The sequence below is a fragment of the Cygnus atratus genome, chromosome 4 (assembly GCF_013377495.2).
Source record: "Cygnus atratus isolate AKBS03 ecotype Queensland, Australia chromosome 4, CAtr_DNAZoo_HiC_assembly, whole genome shotgun sequence".
Taxonomy (NCBI): domain Eukaryota; kingdom Metazoa; phylum Chordata; class Aves; order Anseriformes; family Anatidae; genus Cygnus; species Cygnus atratus.
In genome coordinates, this window is record NC_066365.1 from 7,507,246 (window position 1) to 7,533,599 (window position 26,354).

The 26,354-nt window shown below is 42.0% G+C and overlaps 1 protein-coding gene across 2 annotated transcripts; it reads right to left on the minus strand.

Annotated features, from left to right (window-relative positions):
* Window positions 1-850: 850 nt before the first annotated feature.
* Window positions 851-26,337, minus strand: METAP1 (methionyl aminopeptidase 1). Of its 2 annotated transcripts, none has more exons than XM_035550950.2 (11): window positions 26,170-26,337; window positions 17,257-17,308; window positions 14,219-14,328; window positions 12,861-12,921; window positions 11,502-11,593; window positions 10,590-10,673; window positions 9,082-9,220; window positions 6,842-6,973; window positions 4,105-4,248; window positions 2,367-2,432; window positions 851-1,114 (listed from the first exon to the last, which is right to left on the minus strand). In XM_035550950.2, the coding sequence occupies exons 1-11, from the start codon at window positions 26,281-26,283 to the stop codon at window positions 954-956; spliced, it is 1,155 nt and encodes a 384-aa protein (XP_035406843.1). In that variant the 5' UTR covers window positions 26,284-26,337; the 3' UTR covers window positions 851-953. The 2 variants fall into 2 exon arrangements, with proteins under 2 accessions (XP_035406843.1, XP_035406010.1); XM_035550117.2 differs by having other exon boundaries at window positions 14,219-14,331.
* Window positions 26,338-26,354: the final 17 nt, after the last annotated feature.

Consider the following 26,354-nt stretch of genomic DNA (forward strand, 5'->3'; position numbering starts at 1 on the left):
TGAGATATATACTCATCTCACTGTAAGTCTTGCAAATCCAATCCCCCACAGCTACTGTGGATGTACCTTTATAAAACGTCCCACAGCTGACCCACGCAGGGATCTCATTTCTCGTGGGATCTTTTTGGTTCTCGTTTCATTCCTTTCCCTAGCCAAGTCTGATACATCAGTTTCACCAAGCGTTTGGAGCAGGAGACTGCCTGCAAGCACTGCTCCACAGAGAGGTGGCTTGTTCCAGGGAGCTGCATTTAAGACTGAATTCAGTAATTTTCCGTGTAGGAAGCCCATACTATCAATCTCCGGTAAAAGAAGCCCTGCCATTAACATAGCGTGTCACCTACAGTCATAATTACCACAGAGGCCATCAGCAGAGAGACAGGAACAGAATTAAAGGTAACGGTCACCTACTCTTGGCAACATGCATGTCTCTCTCCCCTCACCCACTTCTCAACTGATAAGCAAACAAGGCCCAGCCCATTAGAACAGTATCTGCAGAAGTAGGAGCAGGTCTTTGGAACTAGAAACGCTTAAAATCTCAGGTGCCGCTCACACCAAGAGAGACAGGGCACACTGAAGTAGTGAAAAAAAACCTGGATCCCAAAGTCCCAGTGGGAAAGGTTACCCACACTTTTCTAGCTAATATCATGGCGGCAACAGAAGCAACTGCAGGTCTAATTGGAAGAAAGGTGCAAAAGAGATAATTGAAGAAAAAAGAAAAATATAGCACGAGTGTTGTAGGTAGGAGGAAAGCAGAAAATTCTTTAAATTCTTCTCTGCTTTACCAGACATTGGGTCAGGTTCTTCAATGTATTCCTCTCTTATCTACAATCAGTGAGAACAAAGTAAATGATGAAATTCCTCTCTATTCTGTACTCTTAAAAAATGCATAGAACAGAGACAAAAAAAAAAAAGAAAAAATGTATCGTTCAGATCCACTTGCTCAGTCTAGACTATCACTGGGACATGAAATGGGGACGAATACTATCCAGCCGCCGAGTGAGGATCTCACAGCCTGTATCGGTGACCAGAAGAGTGTGTTCAAACTGGGCAGATCGCTTTCCATCTCTTGTTACTGCAGTCCAACCATCGGGCCATGTTTCATCTTGCCAACCACCTAGAAATATTAAACAAATCAAAAATTCATCATTTAAATACCAGATATTAGTTCCCCCAAAAGAATAGGACCAGCATCCTATTCCATCGCTTCTTAAGAGTAAATATGAGTAACCATTTTACTCTATTAAGGCATTATGCAGAATCAGTTTAATTTAGTGATTTTTGGCTTTTGCCGAATTGCTTACTGTAGTGGGTTTACATGGCAAGGTTTTGGTAGCAGGGGGCCGTAGGGGTGGCTTCTGTGAGAAGAATCTAGAAGCTGCCCCATGTTAGGTAAGGGCCCCACTGCTGACTAGAGCCGAGCCAATAAGCGATGTTGTTTTGCACCTCTGTGAGAGCATATTTAAGACAGGGGAAAAAAAAAACGCTGCGCCACACAGCAGCTGGGAGAGTGAGAGGAGTGAAGAACAGCCTTGCAGGCACCAAGGTCAGTGGAAGAAGGAGGGGGAGAGGTGCTCCAGGCGCCGGAGCAGAAGTCCCCTGCGGCCTGTGGTGAGGACCATGGTGAAGCAGGCTGTCCCCCTGCAGCCCATGGAGTACTGCAGTGGAGCAGGGTTCCACGCTGCAGCCCGTGCAGGAGACCACGGTGGAGCAGGTGGACCTGCACTGACAGACGCTGCAGCCTGTGGAAGACCCCTGCCAGAGCAGACTCCAGGCTGGAGCTGCAGCCTGTGGAGAGGAGCCCACGCAGGAGCAGGTGACCTGGCAGGAGCTGCTGCCCGTGGGGGATCCAGGTTGGAGCAGTTTGCTCCTGAGGGATGGACCCCGTGGTACGGACCCATATCTGGAGCAGTTCTTGAAGAGCTGCTGCCTGTGAGCAGCCCACGCTGGATCAGTTCGGCAAGGACGGCATCCCGTGGGAGGGACCCCACAGCACAGGGGACGAGAGTGACTGAGAAAGAGCGGCAGAGAAGAAGCGCTATAGACTGACCATAACCCCCGTTCCCCCGCGCCGCTCGGGGGGAGGAGGTGCAAGAGGGTGGACGGGGCGGGGGGGGAAGGTGCTTTTGGTTTCTTTCCTTTGTTTCTCGCTTCTCTAGCTTGTTAGTAATAGGCAATAAATCTTACTATCTCCCTATGCTGAGTCTGTTTTGCCCGTCACAATAATTAGTGCTAGATCTCCCTGTCCTTATCTCAACCCTTGAGCCCTTTTCATCGTATTTTCTCCCCGTTCCTCTTTGAGGAGTTGGAGTAAGAGAGCAGTTGTGGTGGAGCTCGGTCGCCCACCCGAGTAAAACCACCACACTTACCTTCACAGATCATTGGTTCGATTGTAAATACATGACCTGGCTTCATGACTCCAACCGCCTTATTTTCTGCAATAAAGTAAACAATTAAGTTAGAAAATTTATCCCATCTTAGGTAATAAACGAATCCTTGTCTTAGAGAAGACAGGAGGAACAGTGTGAAGCTCTTCAAAGATGAAAAGAGAAAAGCTCTTCAAAGATGACCAGTTCACTTGTCCATTAGTTTTTATAATAAAATTTCCATTAGTCCTTTTTCCTTCTCTCCATGCTCTAACACTGCAATATTTACTCAAGAAACTTGAAATTAATTGTCATCTTTCTCTAGAGTTCAGCCCCAATTGTGTAAAATCAGAACAGTCCTGCATACTTCCATGGTGAAACACATCAATTTAGAAATTCAGGAAAAATATGAAGTATTTCAGATATTCAGGGCAGGCTTGAAGACCTCTTAACCTGGTTCCACTGAACCATTATTTCCAATCAATTTCAAAATAGGCTACTGGTCAAGTAATCCCATGATTCCATTTATGAAAGACATTCTCATTACTCTGGAATACTAAAGAAGTCGTGGGAGTCTTGGGATGATAATGCTACATTTCTTTAAGTAACATTACTTTAAGTAACATTAAAGAAAAAAAAAGTTTCCAACATTGGAACTTTCTGATGTTAGATTCACCAAAAGCATTTGTGTGGAGGCATAAAATGCTTCTCCATCTCCAGAGTCCAGATTCTCTTAGAATTGTAGGATGACTTGGGTTGGAAGGGTTGGAACACTTCCAGGGATGGGGCACCCACAGCTTCTCTGGGCAGCCTTTTCTTTTCATTTTACATCATAAAACTTAAATAATATGAATTCATACCTGTTGATTAACAGATTTTCTCTGTTCTCTGAAAAATCATTTACAGAACTGATTTTCAGCAATCCCTGATAAGGCAGGGATTGCCGAATTATAATCTACAATTATAATGTGTGTTAAAATTCATTGGGATATGGGAAGATGGAGGCATCCATCACGTCTGAGGAAACAGAGGTTCTACCAGGGGAGCTATGCAGCTGAAGCGGGTGTGAATTGTTTATCACTGTTCCACAGCATTTCTCCTATCCTTAATAGTCCACTCATGTTTAAGCTTCTCTCTTTTGTCACTGTGGATGCTGTCTCATAGTCCTGCTGCCAAAATCATAGGGACATTGCCATTTCCAAAAACTAAAGCAGAGAACCTGTGGGGGCAGCAGGTCCCTCCTCCACTACCACACACTACAAAAGTTTTCCAGGAACACCACAACACTCAAATAGAGAAAAGCAAAATATAACAGGATCCAGACTCAGGCACGCCACCTGCCTACACCATTCAAAAAACTTATTTACATATGGAAACGGCATTAAGCTTTTACTTACACCTTCTGGCTGGAAACATTTGCCTATTCAGGGCAGACAAGGACTGATGTCTGAGGGATTAGTTGGGAATTCATGCAAGAATGTTGACCACTAACTAGTTCAGGCGAGGGCTAATCATTAGCGTAGGCACAGATTGCCTCAGTATGTGACACAAGACACCATGCTTAGTTTCATAAAGCACTCTATGGTCCAGAGTTCAGAAAAATATCTCACAAGTGCACAAATGCTAACTTGATGGCTGTCAGGCAACATGCTATTTTATTAAAATATAAGCAAGAAATAAATTGGGTGCGCTCATTGCAAAGCATATTCTGTCTGCAGGACAACACAAAGGGAATACTCACTGGCATAGTGTGGCACATTAGGGGCTGTATGGAAAAGTTTATGGATTCCATGCCCACAGTAGCTCCGAACGACCGAGAATCCATTTGCTTGAGCGTGTTTCTGAATAATGTTTCCCAGTTCTCTATACCTAACACCAGGTTTTACTGCAAAATTAAAAAGATACAGTTACAAATTTATAGAGCTTTCTTTCAACATAAGTAACCATCTAATACCATTCCGGCTAATATCACCTCTGTAACACTCCTGGCTTGCCTGCCCATCTGTTCTAGTATGCAACCTCCTCCCTCCACTATGTTCACTTAATTCACCAAGTACGTGAGTGAGTGTAATAACGAGAAAAAGGGAGGAAACAGTCTCATATAAAATAGAAAGTGAGGGAGAAAGAGAGAAACTCCTTCGCAAGAACACTCCTTTTTTCCTTTCATGGACATAAGAACTCATATATTAAAAGGATGTTGAAGTTTGAAATTAAAGACAAAAGATGTTCAACACGCTTGGCAACTTTTCATATCCAGAGTTTCAGTGCTTCTTTCAATGAATGTATGAATTGTATTTTAATATGTACTTATCTCTCCATTATGTGAAAAGTGCACACAAATTAATAGGGAAAATGATTATAGGTGAAGAACCAAGAAAGGAAAAAAGATAAAACGGTTATCTCTACTCTCAGACTCGGTTTTTAATGGCAAAGCTACAGCAAATAAGAATGTTCATATGCAGGGTGAACATTTTTGATGGTCCTTCAGGGAAGCCTTGAAAATTAAGTAATTCGCCACTGATGAAAATGGTGTGAAGAATTCACTTCGAGCACAAGGGATTGATAGTACCATAAAAGCAACGATGCCTCATCTATCAACTAATGAAGCTGCATACTGAAAGCAACCTTGAGCAGCTAAAAAAGAAAAAAAAAAAAAAAAAGGAAATTTTATTTCAAGATCATTCACAACTCCCTGAATATATGCTGTTCTTTCAGGAGCCAGACCTTGGGTGGTTAAGTGGAGCCACGTTAAGCAGAATAAGCCTGAACAGTTCGCATACACAGCTAAAAGCTTGCATAAAGCAAGCCACGTAGTTCACTTCTCTGCTAATGTGAACAACTATAGCTTATAAGTTCAGCTTACTGAACTTACAGAAAATAACAAGAAATTTGGCTTACTATCAGAATGTGCATGCTTTTCCCAAAACATAAGGCAGACACGGTGGAGAAGACAAAAAGTTAATCTGTTGGTGTTATACTAAACAGTTGTGAAATAACGTCAGGCCTCACAATTCCAAGCAGCTCAGTGCAACGCAACAAGGAGCTCTCTGCTGTGCTCTCTGACAACTCCCTTAGTTAGGGCTCTGCTGGTCCAACACCCTGAATTTAAGATGGCGTGACCAAGACAGAGGCAACCCTTTGCTATAAATGAGACATCTGCTGCTAGAATTCCTATTAGCAGGGAATGGCTGAAAGACATTGAAAATTGTTACATCATCTGAAAGGTTAGTAAAAAAAAAAAAAAAAACACTTATACTGAGAATTTACATATCGGTATAACGAACGCAAGAGTGAACTGCTGTAGTTTACACATCAAAGCCAGGATATGAAAGATAAGAGACAATGTATTTAATATTTGCTATAAAAATAAAGTACAGGAGCAAAGATAAACAATCTAGGTCTAGCTCTGGAAAATTAAGTGTTCCTTCCAGAGCAGTAATCCCACATAAATAATTTATGTCCTTCACAGCTCAACTCTACTGTATTTTCTCACTCACACAACAGGTGTGCAAGATATCTTTCACATGGATTTCTGTCTTTGCAGTTTAGTTCGCTATCTCCAAATTATTAACCAAAGTAAGCTCACTATTATTTTTTTTTCATTTAATTAAATGCATGTTTAAAGCCTTCAGATATAGTAACGTAAACTTCAGCTTGCAGAGACCATGAAGTGAGTAAATTTTACTGGGGATTCTAAGAAGCTACAGGATATATAATATGCAGAGGATACAATTATTTGCAGGGGCTTGAGAGATTTTAGTTTTCCCTGTTTGTCCAGGAGAACTTGGTATATTCATTTGTGAATAAAGTTGAACACGGCATTCTCTAGCTAACTTTCTATCTCTATGTATGTCTCAGTGAAGGTGTCCTGAATTATATTTAATATATTTAATATATTTATAAGCAACATAATCAAAGTCCTGCAGGTACTGAAGGATATAGATCTCTCTTCCCCAGCACACTGCCGAAGTTTAAAATCTAAGCACCTAATTAGCTTTACAAAATAACCATCAAGTTTATGGGAGTAAAGGGTTGAGTTTAAAAGTCTTCAAACAATGTTTTATCTTATTGATTCACTTTACAATGCCATGTGTGTTAGAAAAGTAGAAAACCATACTCTGGTTTTCCAAAACATACTTTGTTGTTTACATTCCCTAAACAATTCAAATCAAGGACGTCTTATTCATCTAGTAGCCCAAAAAGGCTATTTCCATGTAAATATCAGCACACGTGGATCACCTCAGCATCAGTTACATTTCCCTTGTCAGCCCACGTTTCAAATAAAAGTTGCAGCCACCACCCACAGAACTGTACAGTTTGAACAATCACTATGTTATACAACATACATCATCTGCTAGTGACACACACTAACACTTCTGTGTTCTGCAACAAAATTCATTCCCAGGGGATAACACATATGAGCACTCGAGCTTGAGAACCAAAACCATAATCCTTCAGGCCTCAGCAAGAGTATTTACCTGCATCGATGGCTTGCATTAGGCACTCATACGTTGTTTGGACAAGCCTCTTTGCACCCTCATCAACTTCTCCAACGTAAAACGTCTCGTTCAGATCTCCATGGTAGCCATTACGATAGACAGTAATATCCACTGCAAAGAATACCAGACACGTCATACTACTACCACTGTATTTTCCACTACTTCTCTATTTGTGAAAAGACAAAAACCACATACAATGTGTTACTGTAATTGTGAAGTTAGAGAAATAACTGTGAATAATTCCGCATATCAACTCTTCCAGCAGATTAAATTCTGACACTTATCCTGTAGAATTTATAGAATTAACTATTAAGATAATGTTTCACTGCTCAATGATTTAAGAAAAAATAAAATGGAGAAAAAAATCCACCAGTGCAATACAGCCATGGCAAGCTTATGATTGGTTTTCTAGGCAAATATAAAAACAAGAAACAGATGCTCTTTACTCCATGGTGATTTACCTGGCTAAAATATTTCCTTAGAACTAACTCCAGCACTAACAGGAGAAAATTAAATTTAAAGTAGGAATGTAATCATGTTTTAAGCCATATTTTAACTTCAGTACTTTCAATGCACATTTAAAATAATGTCACATATTTGCAGTAATCAGAATGCCCAAACCCATTGTTTCCATCCAAAAAGGTAAAGTTTTTTAGTGAACATTAAATACAGAGAAATTTTCCAATATTGTTCCTAAGAAAAAATACACCAGATGGCTTAAAACTTTTTTCTTTTGAATTAAATTATTTAAACATTCGGTATCAGGCAAACAGCAAGAATGAGAAGGGGTATGCTTAAAACAGCTTAAGTTTAAAAACCATAAAATTAGAGCTTATAACTACGTTGCAGCAAAACTTACCACCTTTGTGTGTAAAGTTGGTCATCAACTTAAAGTTATAAACTTACTCTTGACAAATATAAATATAAGCAGTTTTATTGAATATATATATATATATATATCATTTTTAGTTTAGCCTACTCCAAAAATATATCTTTTTTGGAATGTCTATACAAGATGTTCATCACAAATAGTCCTTTTATGAAACGTGTGAACAGGCCTACCAGTTGAGACAAAGACGTCATCTGTTCTAGAATCCTGTCTCTCATAGTAGCCATGAGCAAAATATTAAAAACTGCTATCATACAGTCATTATATATAGTAAACACACACAAAACATTCTAGATTTGCAGGTCAAAGTTGATGTCCTGTGGTAGAAGACAGTACTCAGCAATAATACTTAAAGAATACGTACAGCACATGAGCTGCTTAGCGAGACCAGTACAACCTCATGGGAAACACGGGAAAACACGTGTCAACAAATCTGTACTGATGGCAAATGTGGAAGAACGAAACTACACTGCCTGTTATGGATGCATGCATGTACAGAGCTACACCATACTCACTGCGTGATTACGTGCAACTACTGGAACATTTAGATCAGTGAACTTACCCAGTAACACAACAACACACCACACAGAAGCCAGCAGCCAGGTAACTTACCCAGGTAAGTTTCTTGCAAACTATACTATCAGTGTGTACTTGCTGCAAAGAAGCTATTTCTACAGGCTACTTGATTATAAGACTTTCTCCTGACACTGCCAGATATGGCCAAAACATCTCACTTCACACAGAATCTGCTCACACGGAACAGTATGATAACAAAATGTTACAATGCTCTGCTTGGAGCAGGAAGGTGGACTAGATGTCACCTGGCTGTACCTCCTGGTCTACATTTTCCTACGATTCTAACTAAAATCCTGTTTTGGACCTGTAATGGCCACCTTTTGCTTCTACTAAGCTGAAAAGACTTACGTAAGGAGAAAGATGGATAGGCGCTCCCTCCGTTGTACTTACCTATCCCCTCGCTGTACCCTCTGTTCCACCTTCTAAATCAGCTTTTGAGAAACTACCTTTCTAAAAGGAAGCATGCATGGAAGCCTTTTGAGCCTGTGGGGAACGTACATTTGATCCACAAAACATGGACCATTTTGTAACAAGACCTACCAAGCAACAAAAGAGTCAACAAATTCTTCCAAACCAAAACAAAGCAGTAGGCTCAAGGCTTGCAGAGGTGTACTCAAGGCAGGGATGTGAACAAAGGTATTACTAAATCCTCTTATAAAAGGTGTTTTCTAGGGCTGAGGTGCAGCCCTGGCACACAAACTGGTAGAAGTGTGGAAGGTTAAAAACGTAGAAGTTAAATTTTCATAGCACTTACCATTAACAATATCCCCCTCCTGTAATGGCCTCCTATCAGGAATTCCATGGCAGATCACTTCATTCACTGATGTACAACATGACTTAGGGAAATTATAATAATTCAGAGGGGAAGGATAGCAATTCCTTGCAATACAAGCCTAATTTAGAAAATACAATTACACGTTGTATTAGCAAGTTTTGTACAATGAAAAAACATAAGCACAACAGACTTACAGTAAGAATGATATTTTGAAATGCTGTGGCTCCTGAAAATAAGACTTTTTGAGCTTTTTTTTTTTTTTTTTGGCATTAAGGTATTTTGTTCTGCTTTGCATTTCTTAACAGGAAGACAGTAAGTCTAGTTTCATTTTGTTTCTATTAATTTTTATGTTCAACTATGAATGCTGAAATATTCAGGTTCAAAACAATGCACGGGAATATTTATTCAGGTAGAAAACTGTCATTTTCAATGATTGTTTTTAAGCACCTGACCTAAGATTTTTTAATGTTTTTGCAAAAGCCGCAATCTTGACAAAACAATATTTAGCACTATTCTTTTACTCCCCAACTTTAAAACCCTATGCTGCTTCCTTTGCACTCACTTTATTAACCTGTGATTTTTGCAAAACTGACATATACATACTAAGAGACATACCGAGCAATTATGGAAAAATAATACTGTCTTAAAACTGCAAAATTTCAGTCAGTATCAATCTTCCACACAAAAGTTTCCAAAAGCTGGAGGGAGAGTATATTACCATTTAAGTTTAATGCAGTTCCAGAAACCTCAGGCCTAGTTAAACTGTAGGAAGTGCCTCAATCTCAGCTCAACAGCTGCAAATGCAGACCTATCTACATCAAAATCCTGGCCTTATCCACACTGCAGATCGGTATCCCTCAACTATTAGTTTAAACACCTTATAGAAAGCACAGCTAAGAAAAATTAATATTACACAACTCAACTTACCTATGAATCGGCAAACCAGAAAAATACTTGAACATACATTTCAAATAGTTTGCTAGACTGGGGCTTTAGTTCACCTGATTGCATCAAACACCTCATCCCAATTCTATCTCAGGCTCTGCAGTTCTGATTCCCAATCATAAATAACTGAACTTTCTCCTCTGTACTTCTTAACTAACAACACTGGGCACAAAAGTCCATGACGTACATATGATGCTCTTTAAATAGTGGTATCGGGAACTCAAAAGGGTTTACAAGAAAAAAAAATGTGTGATGTTAACAGAGAAAACGTGAGGAAACTCAGAGGGAGTCTAAAGCTGGAAATCATCTAAGGAGCTGATACAGAGCCCCAGGAGTTCCTAATTGGGGGCTTATTTTGAATCTAGCATTGTGCTATAACGTACTTCTAACATCTGCTCTACCTATTAGCTTCAAAATGAGAAACAGTTCAAAATAAAGAAAAGGAATTCATGCAACGAAGAAAACCCCACAACACTCATTCCAAAACAGAGAGAGAGAAGAAAGCACTTAAAAACACCAGAAGAACAGTAAAATAACCTTACTAAATGGACAGCATGATCAATTTCTTCAGTAGTCACACCTGCTTTCACCATCATGGCAGCGACATCCAATACTTCTCTAGCAAGCTGCAAATAAGGAAACAAAAAATACTGATTTAAAAATGAGAGCAGGGCTACTCCTTGGAAGGTTAGCAACTCATTTTCTGCAGCTACACTGAGATTGCTAGGAAAGGTGAGTAGACTGGGACTACAGAAAGTCTTCAAGATGCCTGCAGTTTATACTACTGAGTCACCTCAGTGACATCTGAAAATATTTTGAAAACACCCCAGTTGAAAATACCCAGTTAACATTTCTATTAAGATTTCACAGCATCACAGAATGGTCGAGGAATGTAGGAACTCTAGAGGTCATCTGGTCCAACTCCCCTGCTCAAGCAAGACCACCTAGAGCTGTTTGCCCAGGACCATGTCCAGCAGCACTGGATCACAATTTTGTCAAATACCACATACATGAACTACCTAAGTACATTTCAAAGTTTGATTGGTTTTGATAGAACAACTCTTTTTCCAAAATTGTCAGGAATGGGGCACTGTTTTGGTTTTGCTTTTTAGTTTTAACTTGGCACTAACTCTAGGAGAGGAAAAAATTCTGTTCTCATTCATGCACTATAAAATATATTCCTAACGGTAACAACATTTCAGCCACAGACTATTTCTCACTAGTAACAACAATGCCAGAAAACAGATAAAAGTCATCTTTCTGCTTGCAAAATAATTCACTGCAAGTTGGAGTCACAAGGAGAAAGAAAATATGAGATTTCCCAAACTATTTTTCAGCGCTCAAAAATGGTTTGAAATGGTTGAACTCTGAAGTATGCTGTCAAAAACTGGTAAAATAACTATATATTTTTAAAGAATAAAGGCATTTTGTAATGAAAACCAAAACCTCCTTACCCTACACACTACTCGCATCCCTTCTATATCCTCAGGTGAGAGTATTTTTATTTGAGAGGTCCCTTTCAAAGCCTGTTCTGATTCAGACATTCCTGGGGAAAGAAAGTGGGGGGGAGGGGGGGGGGGATAAACAAACAAACAAAATTACATGGAGGAATGATTGCTACACATGTCCAATCAAGGAACTTAATTAGCTTACCAACGGCAATAAAAATACATACTTTCTCACCAGAGACTAAAATAAGAAACCCACCAGTTATAGCATTATCAACATTAACCAGATTAATTTGAATTCATAAGCCTTCCACAACATCGTAATGTCCAAACGTGTTCAGGATGCCCAGTCACTTACATTCACTTGCCCAGTCAGTCAAAACACTCTCAAAACATAACTTTAAGATTACACTTTCAAGGGAAGTATTTTATTCATAGAAAAGTCTTTTTTTAGCTACCTTGGAGATAACAAATAATATTATCTATAATAAATAATATTATATTATAATAAGCAATATTATAATAAATATAATAAATAATATTCTAAAGCAGCTATTAAAGTATTATATAAGCATATGACTACATCTAGTTATCATAGAACTGCTTGGGTTGGAAGGGACCAAGTAGTTCTGCTGCAATAATCATGTGATAAATACTTGTAAAGTTCTTCCTATGAGATTCTGTGCAAATTCAGTTCTACAGTTGAAGGACCTCCGAAAACCAATACTTTGTGCTGTTTAAATGTTTATATACTATAAAGTACAACTAAAGACCCATTGAAGATTTAAAAATAATTCCAACAGGTTTTTTAGCAGTTTTTTGAGAAACACAGATCGACACCAATGCAAAAAGGGGAAAATACCCAAACAAACCAATAAGCAAGGAATTTTGAATCTATCCTCTTTCTGTCTAAAAACAGCTGGAAATCATCAGTTTTCTTTTGGGTGTTGCTTACTGGGGTTTTGTTTGTTTTAGTTATTTTACAACACAGTTCCAAAATGCCACTGACAATGGCTTATCAAACCTCATCTGTGTCAGCCAACTTTTGCTATCTTTGCTGTTTGTTATGAAGTTAAACACAGGAACACAGCTTGCGTATTTTTGTCTTTTCTTCCCTGAACACCTTTGAAAGACAACTCATTACAAACTTCAGACTTAAAAAAAAAAATTGTAATCATTTTTAGTTTTATTCTTTTAAATCAGTAAGTTAATGGAGGGGGCAGGGAAAAGAAGTAGATGAGAAGAACATACAAAAGAAGAGATTCCCTTCTCCAGTATCTCCTTCATGCATTAAAGGCTTCTTCAATCAAAGGAAAGATAAAAAGCAAATATGACACGCCATAACTGTGATTTGTTCCATGTTACCTAGTGGATGATCAGCATAATCTGGTCTCTGAATATAACTTGGCACAGGTCTCGTTGGTGTCTAAATAAATCACAGTCAAAGCTAGTTAGATTGCAAGAATACATACTAGAGCCACAAAAGCAGAGACCCACACAATAAAATCAAACACACTGAAACATGGCTAATTCCACACAGAAAAAGACACAAGTATGCAAACAGTCCAAAACAGCTCCAATCTCCATTTCTGAAAGAATCTCCTGTTACTCTTTACTGCTTTTATATGATACACCCTCTAATAGCCAACTTCACAGCTTTATAAAACCAAACTTGTGTCTGTCAAATAAATAGTTTTGTAATGTATTGTAGCATTTATTCTGGCACTTCCCAGACTGCAAATGTAGTTCACATCCTTCCTCTCTATGATTATTAGTGTATTTTAACAAGATTGTTATTTTTAATCATCACCCTATTTATTAGGACTTTTTATTATAATTTCATATACATCAATCCTACAGGAGTCAGGAGACAAAAAAGCAAATGCTCAGTAGTAACACTAGTAAATTACTTGGCCAGTGACATATCCAAAAAAAACACAAAAACAACATTCTCCAATGACACAAAGACACACACATGGGCTCAGGTTCTGTTAGTCTCTTCTCTGAGCCTGTAACAGATGCTATGGAGAGGATGTCACAGGGGCAGGATTTCTAATAGAGGCCAATTAGAAAAGACACATGTAAATAAAATGCCATTAATTCTGTAAAAGTTTTGACTTATTCCACTTACAAACTTGTACTAATTTAAAAATACAGCTATACTGAGGTTGTCTTCTAACCCCACCTTTCAACTCTGAAGATGTTACTGACCTCAGCCGTCCTTCACCATTCCAGCGCTGGGAGTTACTGCATTCTGTTTCATCAGCTTATTCACCGGGTTATTTCAAACCATTTATATACAATCATATCAAACTATTTATTTAAATTCTAAATTAACCCACTGATTTTTTCTGAAGCAGACCGCTCCATTATTGGTAAGAGCAGCAGACAGCTAGAAGACACCATCTTAACTATCAGCAGCTTTTTGCAGAACAAATGTCAAAACGTACAGCCAAAAGGCACGAACTGATGCGCGTTCTCTCACAGGCTTTTGCTTCATTTTAAATATACCAAGACCTAGATCAAGGTAACTAAAAATGAGCCACAATAATAACAGTCATACTTGTCCTTCCCATAAGGTTCAGACTGATGAAGAAGCTTTCCTCCTTCAGCTAAAATATGGAAGGCAATCAGGTCAGGAATTCTGGTCCACCAGTTGTTACAGAATGTAACCTGCACCTTTTCCTCCAGTGCTGGAGTACAGAGTGCCACTTAACACTTACCAGGGGATAATGTGGCCTGAGTTTCCCAGTATATCGATAACCAGACCAGGGATTTGTGTTAACGTCACCCTCCAGGGTCCAAGAGGAAACTTCATGTTTAGCTTTTTCATCTTCTGAAAAGAAAAAACAAACAAAACAAAACAAACAAACAAAAACAACAGCAAAATCAGTCCTACCAAGAACCGTGGGGTCCAGAAGGCAACCTACAATAGATAAAGCTGACATTCACTCTGGTGGTTTTTTGTTGTTGGTGGTGGTGGTTTTGATACTACTGATACATAAAAGTGTAGGTAGTAGTTCTCATTTTATTTTTTGATTAAGTTTTTCACATTCAAAAAAATCAAAGCCTGCCAACCTTATATTTTCTCATTAGCAAACTGTGGATTGTCGGGACAGCAGTACTGTAGGCACAAAGACAGTGTAATAGCTATTTGAGTCGTTCTTCACTTGTAGCTCTAAAACATAGTTCTGTGCTTCTTTTCATTCTTGGGAGATGAGCATATTTCTACAGAAACGCTCATTATCCCTTCAATTAGCAATCCGGCACTGCAGACGAAGACTGCTTTTCTGTGATTTCTCCTGGCATTCAGTGACAAAAATGACCTGGGGTGAGGAGGAGGGTATCCAACAACTAGTTTTAAATTGGGAGCCTGCTACCCCTCCAGATCTTATACAGAAAGTGTAGGTGCAGCCACTTCAGGCAGTATGTGCACCTTACAAGATGGTTCCAATCTGCCACAGGTGCCAGCTCTCTTAACCTTGTGAAACTCGCATCTGATTCAGTCCAGCGACTGCATTTATTCACTAAAAACACTAACCTAACAGAGCAGATTGATGGTTTTAACGTGGCGGATTGAAGCAAGTTGACCCTGGGCATTTCCAAAAGGGGAAAAATAAAAGAAAAAAAAAAAGATTTACTTGGAAAGAAGAGGCAAGGGTAAAGGAAGAGTATGGCAGCGTTAATCTTTAACTCATAACCTGATAGCTTAAGTTTGTTTTCCCTTTTCATATCTCACAAGAATGAAGAAATGGCAAGAACTCTAACACAGCAAGCCCTAGTATAAATTTCTCAGTCTCCATGGCTGACTTCTGAGCCATCTGCCTACATGACATTCAGTTTAGATGAACCACTGAGAAATAATAATTTAAAAATCTAAAGTTATCGTGAAGGCATATTTGAGACTCCTTTGAGATGCTTCAGTAATTTGTGACACTGAGGACTTGAGGGCTACCAGAACCAAGACCACTCATGCTGAGCTTATCCTGCGGTTATCCAGGAAGCCAACAAGACTGTGAATTTGGTGGTATCATCAAAAAATTCTCTGTCAGATAAACAACAGCATTAGAGGACTGCACCAGAGGATTACCAGAATTATTATACTGAACACAATTTCATGTTCATGCAGGTGCAGAGTAATGTCATACGGAATGCAAGTGTGAACTATGAGAACTCTACAACGGGAAGGCAGAAAGAGGGAAAACATTTCTGTCTGTGCTACTCCTGGCTATTAACCACATGCAATATTTATCACAGAAAAAGGAGTTTTATGGGGTTTTAGGAAAGGAGGAGGTAAATGACATGAGGACTTGGCTTTTTGCCAAGCCACTTTTTAATCTCAGCTCTCCTTTGATGAAATTGGGCTGGGGAGGGCAGGTGCAGAACTGGGGTCTACTTTCTCTTTTTTTCAGGTTGGTTTTAAACTTACGGATTATTTCAACTCCTCAAATAAGAGAGAGACTACCAGTCTAGCAGTATTTCCGTACCAGAGCTACCAGCTGTAACTAGGACATACAGATAGATATTCTTATGATCTTCAACTAAACTGAGCAAAATCCTTGCTACAATGCATCCTCCTACCAATTGTAGCATCAGTGCACAAAACCATTTTCATTTTTTCCCCAGAGGGGTACACCCCAAATATGCAGACTGGCTGCACTCTGACCGGCATGCTTGCATTCCAGCAAGCACCGAATCAAAAGGCTTCACTAAAGCCTTTTGAACATTACTGCCTCTTACTTCATCAGGCATCAAAATGCTATGATGGTACAAGTTTGGTACACGTTTACAGGCCTCACCGTCATGATTTATTGTTCTCTTTGTCCTCTGTGTCAGGATCTCTTTTCCTCTTCACACAACTGGTAATTTGGCTCAAGGAATATGTTAGGCAAAAATGGAACAGAAATAGGGATTTCTGTACCACATGTGGTCTCTGAAATTTTACATTTTTACTCTGAAATGTATCTAATCTGCAGATTGCCAGGAACTGAGCACAATTTCAGATATGCAGAACACAATGCCAGATATCTTGGAAAAATCCTTATCGTTTCTTGGCACAGAATCACAGAACGTTGAGGTTGGAAAGAACCTGTGGGGGTCCTCCTGTCCAACAAGAGCAGGCTGCCCAGGACCACATCCAGGAGGCTTCTGAAGAACTCCAAGGAGGGAGACACCACAAGCTCTTGGGGCAACCTTTGCCAGGGCTCCGTCACCCGCACAGCACAGAAGTGCTGCCTGGTGTTCAGGGGGAGGTTCTTATGTTCTGGTTTGTGCCCGCTGCCTCTTGTCCTGGCACTGGGCACCACTGACAGCGCCTGGCTCCAGCCCCTTTGCACCCACCCACCAGGTATTGATACACATGAATGAGATCCTTCCTGAGCCTTTTTTTCTCCAGGCTGGACAGCCCCAGCTCTCTCAGCCTTTCCTCACAGGAGAGATGCTCCAGTCCCTTGGCCCTCATCACGGCCATTTGCTGGACTCTCTCTGGTACATCCACATCTCTCCTGCACTGGGCAGCCCAGGACTGGACACGCTATTCCAGACACAGCTGTACATTTACGTGTGGAAAGATACAAAGCAAATTGCACTGTGTTGCTCTACCACTAATGCTCACACACACGCGCTTTATTGTGAAACTGCATTAAATAAAACACAATGATGCTGAATTAGAAGGGGGAGTAAATTCACAAAAAGGAACAGTTTTCTATAGGCACATTCAGAACAGAATATTAAAACGGACAATAAAAAAGAAAAAACTTACTTGCTTTCTTGTGTAATAACTTGTGAGTAGCCCAGCTTCCCTTAAAGCATTCCTAGAATTGCAAAGAAAAAAAAATATTTTTTAAGTAGCCTTATCCTGGACAGACACATCATTCCCATGAAATTGAGAAGCAACTGTATTTTAAAATACTAAAATATGGAATTTACTAACCTTTGTAGCAACATGCAGTAAACGCTACTTTAACTGCCAGTCTCTGCACTAGAAAATACCACTTTCAACAGCTAATGAGCCAAAACAGTCAGAAAGCACAGACAAACAGATGCACCCATCCAAATGAAACACGCTGATCTAATCCTATCTACTAAATATTGTCCCCTTATCAATTTGAAGAGTAATTAAATAGCAGGGTTGGCCGAGATGTGCTGTTCAGGGACACAGAGGTACGAGTTCACCTGGTCTATCTCCACACCTAATGTGATGGCGTTGCAGTGGGCAGGGTGATCCTCCCCTGGCTCCTACAAGGAGCCATCTCCTCCTGCTAATTGCATCCCTTCTGCCTCCTTCCCCAGCATAAGAAAGCAACGGAGGTCAATCAGCGTGATCACAGGGGAACAAATTAAAGAGATTAAGGTGGGGAAAAAGACTGAGAGCTACTGAATGGAAATGGGAAATGTTAACCACAACAACAGAAACAAAATGAAGTTGAAATGGAAAGCAAGAAAAGAGTGCACGTGAAGGAGTTTGTGTTTTTCCCTTTTTCCCCCAAGCACATATAGAGCAGTTCATGCAGTGAATAATGAATGAGCAAAGGGGCAGGTGGAAATGCCTGGCAGCTGGAGGAGAGTAAAGGAAGATTAAGGTGAGGGAAAGACATGAAAAATGAGAGATGGAAACAGAAAAGCTGCTGAAGTAGGCATTTAAAGGTGATCCTTTAAGACGGTAATTAGGAAATAGATTATTTTTATAGACAGAAGTCAAATTCAATGGCTACGTGTACACAAAATAGCTGTTAGAAAACTGCTAATTCTGGTTATTTACAATAATGCTGAACTTGTTCTGAAGAAACAGGCAGGAAGTTTACCTTTAACAGGAAGGACAATACTAGTGGCTGAAACATCATCATAAAAATACTGCCCAGAGCCAACGACTGATTCAGCCTAACATACACAACACCAACCCAACCCAAAACAGACCTGTAAACTAAGCCCGGTGTGCAAAACTCTGCCCCAGCTTCACAGCTGCATGGCACAGTCTGCCTGCTCCGGCAGAGCCATCTTCTCCCCACCTTCTCTGCAACCAGTGGTCATCAAATTGCGTCCAGAAGACCCCAGTAAAGCGGTGCACAAGTGTGCCAATGTTCAAAGAAACCCTGCTGCCCTCATGACCAACACCAGATCTTTGCTGTTTTCTGCAGCAGCATTTGAAGTTGCCGCTATCGTCACGGTGCTGCGTAATGGGTGGGACAGCGAGAGGCTTGGAAACCGACACGTTAGGCTCACAGGCCTTCTCGCTGAGCGAGCACTGGAAGGTTTTATTGTCACACTCGTATAACCTGCTGCACACACAGACCTTTGTGCCGCGCTAGTATCTGCTTGCTGGAAAGCTGAGGGAAAGGGAGAAGGTTTTAGCCAGACATCCCAGACACACGCACTACCTGCACACCCACCAACAGCAACCAGCACACGCGGCGAGTCCAGAACATTTCTGTGAGCACAGGCTGTGCCACGTGCAGCGGACCATCAGTGAATGCCTCTGCGTTGGGCTGACACTCCTGGAAGGCTCTCAGAGGATGCCCTGCACACCCAACGAGCCATCCATTTTGTGTAGGCTCGGTCACACGCTGCCCATAGGCGCTGGACTTAGCAGGTACACACGAACTATTTGTGTTGGACAGCTTACTGAGCAGGCACCACCCCGCACATGTCTGCACAGCTCTGCCTCGGTGCTTTCAGATAAAAACATGGCAGCTGTCACCTCGCAGGCTGGAGAATCGTAGCTGGGGCTACAAAGCACTACCGATGTGCCACTGCGTGTTTCAAACACCCTCACCTTCTACACAGCAGGCTTCCTGACAAGCCACGGAAGAAAGCCACTCTTCCCCACCATCTGGGCCACTCTGTGGAGAGTTTTCTGGAGAAAATTCTGCCTTTCGCTGAGCATTCTCTGCTGAGACACTTACCTCAATCTTCCTATTATCATTCCTGCCTCTAATGAGTCTTCCATGTTCCTATGCCATATACAGATCAAGACAGAAATTTGTCAATGACTAAATAAACAAAATACCCAGGGTGAATTTCAGTATTAAAATGAAGAAGTGAACATGACTCTTTTCTAATATTGCCAAAAAGAAAGGAAGACATGGCTTTGTATGGCTATGTTTGAAAACATTAACTAGCTTCCGAGGGAAAGCACACAGGAATAGCATGATTTTGGCCATGAGCCATGAGGAAGACTTCCTGGATTTTATTTCAAACATTACAATATCCATTAGTATCCTGATATTAATATCCCACCCCTGTCACTTAGAGCATTGATCTTTCTATTGCATGTGTTTTTCATGTAGTAATCAGGACAGACTCGGAAACACTGAAGAGGACTGTGCAAAGCGAGAGGCCAAATGCATGGGACAAAAAAAAGCGGTGGCAGGAGGGAAGTGGGCAGGGGAGTCCTTCATTTGTTTAGAGCAATCTTGCGTACAACCAGGCTGTCAGCAAGAGAAACTCGATTGCAATTTTTAGCTAAAGACCATTAACATATTTAAACCTTTAACAACATTTCTGACCTCAAACCATGCTGAAACCAACCCCACTGATTCTGTGTTCAGAGACGAGCTCGATCCAACGTTCGCCAGAACCTGTGCATTTACCCAAAGGTAACGCAATCACGTTACACTCTGGAAAGGCTCCTCTTGGATCAGCTCGTGGAAGCCAAGCTATTTCTCTAAATGGTTTTCACCTTAAGGACTCAGTCCAACACCTCCTGGATGACATATTGACAGAAGCATGCAGCTTGGTGGAATTTGTTTTACAGTAGAGGGCATTTTTGTGTGAACACAGAGGTCACTACTAAATGCCTTTGGCTTTAAAAAAATCAGCCATTGAAAGAACAAAAAAAAAACATCCTTTAAATTAGTTACTGAGCTACTTTGCAAGATTTTTTTTTTCAAACTTTAATTGTAATTTTTACAGTACCAGCAGGAAACCAGGAATCCATGCAACTGTATTAAGAGGCAGAAAAACATAACGAATGTCAAATGCCAGAGAAGAAAAGGGGGGTTAATGGACCAAGATGACCAAGATTAGGCTACATCTACACTACAAACCTCTGTGCAGCACAGACATACCCGAACTACCTTTAAATAAACTACCCAAGTACAGGAAGCAGCGTAGGCAACCCAGAATTCAAGACATCCTCATTTCTTGTGTTTCTGAACAACCCTTGCAAGGCAGCAGCTCGCCCGAAGTGCGCTCTGCCAGCTCTCCGGCAGCGATTTCCATCCTTAGGGCTGGTGCTTTTCGCTCCAGGCTCCCCGTCCCCTCAGATACTGCTGCTTTACACAACCTGGCATCCGATGCTGCAGACACACCTGACAGCAGGTACGCCGAGACTGCCCAAATCCTGGCGCCGGACAGCTTCTGGGAACTCCAGCTCATTCCTGACTTCACTGTGCTCACCATTTAGAGGCACGGAGCTGAATTTCCAGAAAGACATATTCTACAGCAAAAAAGACAGCTGGAATTGAGACTGTGGGGACAGACTGGCTGGCACTCTGCATGTCATTATACCCTGAGTTGTAATAGTTAGGCAAACGTCTAGGAAACAGTGCCAAGCAGTACGGTGCATTTAAAAATATTCCGAGCGATTTTTTTTAAATACAATTTTAAAGTGCCCTTTGGAATGTAAAATTGTCTCGGGCTTAATCCAAGATCGTGTGATTTTACTTAATGAGAACTAGTTTTTAACCAAACCACCTTGAAGGTATGCAAACCAAACAAAACAAAACCCTTAAGTGTGGCATTTAGCTTTAGAAAAATATCAGGTTATCGGAGCTATGTATGTAATATGACACAGATTAACCTTACATCTTATCCGTAAACACAAATGCCTTGAGGGGTGCGATTGCTACTGCGTTGGACATTAAAACAGGTGCCTTTTAGCATGCCAAGCTCTGTTCTTCTAGGTGCTGTACGAGACCAGAAGATGCTGCCTCTGGCTTGAAAAACTGCCTGCAGAACTCACACACCCGAGCAGCACTTGTGACTAGTCTGTTTTTCAGATGAGCTGAAAGTATGCTTGCAGATTCGAGGGAAGCACCTACACACAGCATCATGGTATCAGCAGTGCTTGCTCTGCCTTTCGTCTAAGCCCGAGCTCAGCCCGAGACTCCTGACTCCCAGGTGACAGGACTTCAGCCCTTCCTTGGAGGAAGGGACTGTATTTCACAGCTCTTCAACCATTGAGGTATACATGGGGCTTCTGGGAGCAGTGAAGGAACAACCAGCAAGAGAAATTCAAACTGGACGGGCCTTTCAGTCCCTTGAACCCAGCTCAGACAGCCTGCCTGGGAGCCTGAAGTTGACCTTCAACAAGTTACGAGCGCTCTGCATTCATGTCTCAACAATAACCAGGCGTTGACCACAGGCACAGGGATTTCTGGTGATTTACAAGCAGATAAAAATGTCAGCTTCCTGGCAAAGGGAATCTGTCAAAAGGCCTAGAAGGGAGTATCTGCAGAGTGCCATTTATACCAAAAGAAAGCCATATCTGTTGCAGCTGGATCCAAGCAGCAGGTTCTAGCCTATTTTAGGCGCAGCAAGAACAGCAAACCAAGAATGAAATATGGCACTTATGTCCTATGGTCTGACACGAGAGAGGGCAGAAAATACTTTCCTCCAGGCCCACAGCTCCCTGCTGCCCAACCCAAGCACACTGAAGGTGAAAGGAAACAGCAAAGCATATGTGGGGGGACCACTGCTCTCTTCAAGATCCCAATTTTTCTTAAATTACTGTGACCTTGAGAACTCAAAGCCGTCAAGGGCCCAGGTCTGAATACCAGTGACAACATACCTCCCAGAAAGGAGTAAGGCAGTACACAAAGCCACCAAGGGAACAAAGCAGAGCTTCTTTCCCATCACTGAGATTTAAAAAGTCAGCCCCTGTCCCAGCTGGAAGGAGCACCCCAGCGGGTACCCACCACTGCCTGAGAGATGCTGCACGGTGCACAGCTCAGAGAAGCCATCTGTGGCCTCCTCATCTCAGAGAGGAAAAAAAGGCAGCACGGGGCACTGAATTTACCAGGGGGGAAGGATTCCATTTTGTGCCTGGAAATAGATACTTCTGAATTGGGATGGGGAAACCACCCCACATCAGGATCCCGTCCATTCCAACAGAAAATCTCAGGCGGCTCTGTTTAGTCCGAGACACCTATACAGACACAACTAGTATGAGAGAGGAATTTTTCATCAAAGCAACACAAAATTATTAGTAAGAGATCAATTTATAAATAGAAGGTTCATAGGAAAGTAGTAACTGGAGATCTCAAGAATTGTTACTACTTCTCCATTTATCATTCAGCAGCTTGCAGAAGTCATATAAGAAATACAAATTGTGCATTTAAGCACCAACTATTTGTGTATGCTACATATAATTTACACACAAGTGACATGTACCTAACAAGGCAGATTTTGCAACTGCAAATTCATCTTACTAAGAGGAACACCACACTTGAGATGCCATGCTGGACATCTGTGTTATTTCCACATTCAGGAGATACAGTAATTGAGTCTATTATGCTGATAAACCCATGCAACGCTGTTGCAAGTCTCTACAAAAGAGAAAGCAAGACAGTGAAAGATAGCTGGTGGCGACAGGACCTGATTTACTAGGCTAAATGAAGATGATATCAAAGGTTAATAGCAGACAGAATTCCTCAGTTGAATATTCCCTCTCATTATCCCTTGGACTGAAAGGAAGAAAAAAAATGCCAGCGTTCAACACACTACTAAAGCTCCTCTGCTACTAAGAGCCGTCTTCACCTCGCCTCTATTACCAGTTCAAAACCCCACTGTTAGGGCAGAACTCGGCATCCTCAGCCCCTTTTCCACCCCAACCCACCACAAGCCCAGCATTCAACAGCGTGCCCAGGTGACAAGGTGCACAACACCCCACTCCCAGGTCAAATGGCATGGCTCGAAGGCATTTCCGAGGATGTCACATTACTTTAGAGACAGCATTTCCAGGGCATATTGTTGAGATGTCCTCTTTTTGATATAGAAGTGGGGGAGAATAAATGACTAGAATAATGCCCTTTACCGAGGAAAGGAGAAGCACAAATGATAAATCCACCAGGAAAATCACTGTCCTGGTACAATTTACATGAAAAGTTCACTCCAATTCTCTATGTGCAGTGATGAAAAACAATGTTTAATAAATCCTAAGATTACTTCCTCACTACACCAAGATTCTCAGTCCTATGCTACCCACTTTAGTTCTTCTTAACAAATTATACGTTGCTACTTACAATCCAAAACATTGTCAACCTTTTGGAGTAGTTCACACTTTTCTATAGTTTATTCTCAGCACTAGAGAAATGAACTCCCACAAATTTGGTTTTAGCTCTTATCGGAGCTTTGGCTGTATGAACAAACTATTGCAGGCTTCAAGCAGATTAATTACCGTAGCACGCGGCATGGGTGTAGCTGACACCTCTGTGTTCAAAAAGGAGGGGCTAACTATCAGCTATGCCAAACTGGGTGCAATGGACATGCCTGCCCTCAGGCTGCACCGTCCTGAAGCACTGGTGTTCTCTGATCCTGCAGCACAAAGCCGTGGGAAGCTGAATTAGAAGAAAACTTAATGCAACTGCCATTGCTCCATTAAAAAAAAAATGAAATCCTAAAAACCCATGTAACTGCTCACCAGAGAGTCAGGTCCAGCTTAATGGAATGGGTAGAAACCCGCAACCCTTGGAGGGAGGGGACAGGAACAGGTCTTTAGGTATGCAGGCTGCGCCATGGAGTTAACATCCCAGTTCCACTTACTAGCTTATCAAACAGTTTTTCACGTGTGTAATGCCTCAATGGAAAGGAAACCGCTTAGGAGAAACCTTTGGAAAAGTTTCCCAAATACTAACCATTCCAGTACTATTGGCTGAAACTTGCTGGAAGTTCAGAGAAAATTTCCTGGTTTTGAAAATTTCCTGCTGAGCGATGATAAGCCTCTCAGTGCATGTATAAACAGCCAGCCAGTTGTCAGCGGCACCTCACCTACCTTCCTGATGGTACCTAGTGCCCCCAAGATGACATCTCCTCCATCGGATGATACAGAAGACTAAGGGGGACCAAAGCTCCTCACCGTGGGCTGAACATGAGGACTCCTCTCTTCGTGCATGACATCTTTTGCACATCATGGAAACGGACAGCTGTTAGCTTCCTTCTCTCTTCTGTGAGACACTTCACCCCAAAATTTCAAAGTACCTTTCATTTGGGGAATAGCTATGCCTCCCTACTTGACTGATCAAGGGAATGAGGAGAAACAAAACACCCAAGGTCTCCCAGAACTAAGAAAAGCGGGATTCCCAGTTCAGTATTTTATTGCCTAGGCAAGACAGCTTTACAAGTACTCAGTTATCCAGCAGCCTATTTTAACAAGCCAATAAATATTTCCAGTAATTTTACCTTATAGCAGTAGCAGCTATTTCAAAAGAATTAAACCTAATACATAGACAACCAGAATCTCCACGTTCTGTATAAACGTGCTGAGCTGGGGATGGGATAGAGGGGAGTGAAGATATTACTAGAACTTCCCACGCAGGCCTGTTTGGTCTGTTGGAAGTGGCAATGTCATCACCAACTGACACCTGCACGTGCTGAAGCTGCATTTACGATGAGCTTTACGTCAGGCATGTCAAAACGCGCAGTGAAACACCGAGCAAATCCTACAAAGCGCCTAGAAGCACCACGCGGGAACCAAAGGTACAGAACCGTCGCAGCAATTTGGGGTTGCAGTCGGTGCAGTTTGGGCTCGAGGGGAAAGTCCCAGGAGCCGCGCAGTGGGTGTGTAAGGTACATGTGGAAAGCTTTCCCCAGGTCCTATGCAAACGCTAACTACCGGTTTGTGTCCTGACTCAGAAGTGACTTTTTTTTTGCTCAATCAGGAAGTTACTCTAGCTGATGCGATTAAACACTTGTGATATCTACAAAACTTCGATGATTTTACCCCAAATTATACTTCTTCCAGGGAGCTGCACCGTCGATCTCTGGATCGTAGCTCCTCACTTGATGCTGAGAGGAACAGCACATACAGAAGGCTCAAAGTCTTAAGATATGTATTTTGCTCTGCATTTTCAAGTAATTAAAATAAAATAAATAAAAAAGACATGCTCAGACATCAGGCAGCCCCTTCTCTTTAAATCATGGACCTAACTATATCACCACCAAGGTAATAATGAGGATAGCTGAGGCCTGCAGAATACATTTAGCAGAAGTTGATGGTTAAATGACAACTGGCCTAACCTGAATCTCCCCGTCTGGCAGCCTTAAAGCAAACCATCCAGAGGCGTTTAAAAGCAAATAAAAAGTAGGGCACCGAATCGTCTCCCTCGGAGCCCTCACCTCGCCAGAGGACACCGAAAATCCGCTCGGCAGAGCAACAAGTCTCTGCCACAGCCCCGCGACTCCCGAGCCGGGGCTGCTGCAGCCGCAGAGGCACACGGGGCGGGACGCCAGGAGCACGCCTCGTTTCGCCCCGCCGAGCCCCCAAACCCAAGGGGGGACCCCCGGGGGGACCCTCCGGGGGACGAGGAGGGACGAGGCGCCCCGCTCCACCAGCGGGAGCAGCCCCGGGGCGGCGGCGAGCCCCGAGCACCCGCACACGGGTCCCCCCCCACCCCACACACACACCCCCACCTCCATATTCCCCCGCCGCGGGGGGAAGAGGGGGCTCTGCCCTCACCTGAGAACAGAAGTAGGAGCCCTGGATGCCCAGCTTGAGGCAGGTAGGGCACTGCAGCTTGGCCTCGCTGCTGCAGCCCGCCGTCTCGCAGACGCGGCTCTCCACGGCCGCCATGCTGCCCGCCTGCCACAGGCGCGGCGCGGCGAGCTGAGGGAGGAGCTGCCGGCTTGGGGCGGGCGGAGCCG

What these genes read in the sequence shown, in the direction of transcription:
- METAP1 (XM_035550117.2), bottom strand. Translation starts at nt 26,283, where the DNA reads ATGGCGGCCGTGGAGAGCCGCGTCTGCGAGACGGCGGGCTGCAGCAGC. An exon ending in TTATGCTGATCATCCACTAG is followed by an intron (nt 11,594 to 12,860) that starts GTAACATGGAAC and finishes TTCTTTCCCCAG; the next exon opens with GAATGTCTGAATCAGAACAG. An exon ending in AATGCAAGCCATCGATGCAG is followed by an intron (nt 4,249 to 6,841) that starts GTAAATACTCTT and finishes TTAATTTTGCAG; the next exon opens with TAAAACCTGGTGTTAGGTAT.